Source organism: Saccostrea cucullata, unplaced genomic scaffold, assembly GCF_032062105.1.
Source record: "Saccostrea cucullata isolate Sc308-1 unplaced genomic scaffold, CSIRO_AGI_Scuc_v1 ctg4147, whole genome shotgun sequence".
NCBI classification, from domain to species: domain Eukaryota; kingdom Metazoa; phylum Mollusca; class Bivalvia; order Ostreida; family Ostreidae; genus Saccostrea; species Saccostrea cuccullata.
Genome location: NW_026937331.1, coordinates 57,281 through 60,876, shown reverse-complemented (window position 1 = coordinate 60,876; position 3,596 = coordinate 57,281). Strand labels below are relative to the sequence as shown.

The following is a 3,596-nucleotide window of genomic DNA, read 5'->3' as shown; positions in this document are numbered from 1 at the left end:
TTCACACACTTTTCACAGCACGGATATTGCCTACATTGTCCGTGTTGTGTATTTACACAAGGATGTCTAATTACTAGATAAACTACTTTGCTACAAGGACCACACCATTACTGGAAGTAACATTTTATTGAGGAACACCGATAACATACAAAACCAATACGTACACATAAATCATATCCGGAAAGATATACTACATTCCTCCCCACTAAACTTTTGAAATTCAAGTTTAAAAGTAAATGAATGTTACAATTCAAAATAAAAAATATCATTAAACATCTTCATAGTCTCTGAGTGTTTATATCAGTTGTAAATGAAATATTAGCACTGACTGAATTCAAATGACTAGATTTTGCAGAATCATGAGTTTTATTGAACATCCTGATAAACAAATACAAATATTACACAAATAAGAGCTTTCTGCCCTCATAAATGAAACAAGGGGATTATTATGCCCCAAAATCACAAATTCAGTTTCACAACAGGTTTCCGGTTTCAAACTGGATAACGGCACACAGGCGTACTTGATTTGTTTCCTGAATCTGGTACGGGGTCTTGAGCAACTGCTGGTTCAGTAGGAAGTGTTTCAGGTAAGTTAGGGGTTGCAGTTCCCTCATTTGGTGTAGTTTGACTGGTTTCTATTCTTTGTTCGACAAGCACAATATCAACCTGAGTGTTTATGTTCGGTAGCTGCAGCTGTGCCTCTGCGAATGGCTGCTGTACTGAACTAAGAATTTGGTCAACATGACGCCGCCATACATTTCCTGGGGATACTTCAACTTCATAGGAAATCGGTCCTGTGATGCGATGTATTATGCCGGATATCCATTTATGATCTCCCTTCCTGTAGTCCCTTACTAAGACATGGCCGCCGATGTTGAACTTGCGAGGTTTGGTTGTAATCTTACTTCGCATCCTTTCCTGACTTTGGTCCACGGTTCGTGTCAAACTGGGCTTAGCACGATCCAGCTTAGTTGTGAGATTTCTTCCCAAAAACATTTGTGCCGGAGATTCTCCAGTTGTTGATTGTGGAGTGTTCCGATATGCAATCAGAAAATTGCAAAGTTTCTTCTGAATGGAACCCTCATCATATTTGGCAGATTTCATAGCGCTCTTGAAGGTCTGCACAAATCGCTCAGCAAGGTCATTTGTCCTTGGGTGATAAGGGGATGAGGTTGAATGACGTATACCATTTGATTTCATGAATTGCTGAAACTCCTCTGCAATGAACTGCGGTCCATTATCACTGATTAAATGTTTAGGTAAACCATTTCTTGCAAATAGAGTTCTGAGTACTTCAATGGTATGTGTCGATGTAGTCTTGTTCATCTTGAACACTTCAGGCCACTTGGAATGGGCATCTACAACAATCAGAAACATTGTTCCCAAGAATGGGCCTGCAAAGTCCAAATGAATTCTTTGCCAGGGTTTATCGGGGAATTCCCAGGGATGGATGGGTGCTTCCGGTGCTACATTGCGATGGTCCATACATCCTTTACATTTCTTTGCGCACTCCTCAATACTGGCATCAATACCGGGCCACCAGACATGGCTCCTAGCAATTGCCTTCATTTTCACCACCCCCAAGTGTCCTTCATGGATCATGTCAAGAATTCCTTTCTGAAGTGGTTCTGGGATAATGACTCGGAATCCCCAGAGTAAACAACCTTGATGCACAGTAATCTCCTGTCTGCGTGAGAAATATGGTTGCAAGTCACCATCTGTTGCATCATTCCAACCACGCATGGTTGCATCGTATACCCGAGATAACACTGGATCTCGAGCAGTTTTACGCTTTATTTCACTAGCTGAAACAGGCAATGCGGCTAACTGTGTCATGTGAAATACATGTGCTGTATCTAACATCTCTGACTCCAACGCTCCTTCTCCGCCTTCTGTAGCTAATGGTAGGCGAGACAGTCCATCCGCATTCCCGTGTTGTTTTGTGTTCCGATACTCAATAGAGTAATCCAATCCCGATAAGAACAGTGCATACCGTTGCAGTCTTGCGGCAGTAGTAAGTGGTATACCTTTCTGCGGATGAAATATCGATACCAAGGGTTTATGGTCAGTAATGAGAGAGAAATGGCGTCCATATAAGTACATATGGAAATGTTTGATTCCCCACACTATTCCAAGGGCTTCCTTGTCTATTTCTGAATAGTTCCGTTCGGCACTATTTAGAGTTCTAGACGCGAATGCTATTGGACTTTCTTCTCCTGAGGGATACGTATGTGAAAGCACCGCTCCAAGTCCGAATGGTGATGCATCACAAGAGAGCCTTATCGGTAAGTGAGGATTATAGTGTGCAAGAACTTGATCAGACTTCATCAATTCTTTCACTTTTCTGAACGCTGTTTGGCACTCATTCGTCCAGTTCCACTTCCTGTCCTTCTCTAAAAGCTTGTGTAGAGGTCTCAAAACAGTAGACAAGTTGGGCATGAACTTTCCATAATAATTCACAAGCCCAAGGAATGCACGTAACTCTGTCACATTCTCTGGAATCTTAGCTTCCACCACTGCTTTCACCTTCTCTTCTGTTTTATGTAAGCCATCTTTGTCAACTTTGTGACCACAACATTCTACACTGTCTTTAAAAATGTCACATTTCTTGATATTTGCTCTCAGGTTGAAGTTCTGCAGTCTTGACAAAACTTTCTCTAAATTGCCAAGATGCTCCTCAGTCGTCGAACCAGTTATTATCATGTCGTCAATCATGCAATGTGTTCCGTTGATCCCCTGCAGTACTTGATCCATGGCCCTCTGCCATACTGCTGGTGCGGATGCCACTCCATACATGAGCCTGTTAAAACGGAACAATCCTCTATGAGTATTGATGGTGAGGTATTTCTGGTGATCCTCTTCAATTTCCATTTGCAGGTATGCATTTTTAAGATCCAGATTGGTGAAGTGTTTTCCTCCTGCAAGGTTTGAGAATATTTCATCTACCCGAGGAAGCGGGTACTGGTCTACACTAATACACTGATTCAACGTTACTTTAAAGTCACCACATATCCGAACAGTGTTGTCTTTCTTTGGCACCACGACTATGGGAGTTGCCCACTCGCTATGCTCCACTGGTTCCAGGATTCCTAAGCTGAGAAGTCGATCTAGCTCATTATCCACTGCTGGTTTAAGTGAATGTGGCACAGGTCGAGCCTTACAAAACTTTGGCTTTGCATCAGGTTTTAGGGAGAATTTGGCCTTTATATTCTTCAAAGTACCAAGATCTTCTTTGAAAACTGACTGATATTTGTCAAGAATGATCTGAATCCCTTGTTGAGGTGATACTGCCTGAGAGTATACATAATTCATGGAAAGTCTTTCAATCCACTGCTTCCCAGGCATTCATCCACTGTCGTCCGAGTAACGGTGGTCCACCTCTCTGGACGATGTACAAAGGTAACACTTCTTCTCACCCTTTCAACACTACAGGTACTTGAACAAAACCAAGTGGAGTTAGAACTTCTTCTGAATATGTCTTTAATGTAAGGTCACTCTTTTCCCACTTTAGGCCTTTGAAATTCTTCACAAACTCTGCCTTACTGATAATAGAGAGAGCGGATCCAGTATCGAGCTCCATCTTTAAATCCAATCCA

At 42.0% G+C, this 3,596-nt stretch overlaps 1 protein-coding gene across 1 annotated transcript; it reads right to left on the bottom strand.

The window, feature by feature from the left end:
• Window positions 1–492: 492 nt before the first annotated feature.
• On the bottom strand, window positions 493–3,345 carry LOC134247932 (uncharacterized protein K02A2.6-like). Its single transcript, XM_062730327.1, has one exon. The coding sequence runs from the start codon at window positions 3,343–3,345 to the stop codon at window positions 493–495; it is 2,853 nt and encodes a 950-aa protein (XP_062586311.1).
• Between the last annotated feature and the right edge of the window lie 251 nt (window positions 3,346–3,596).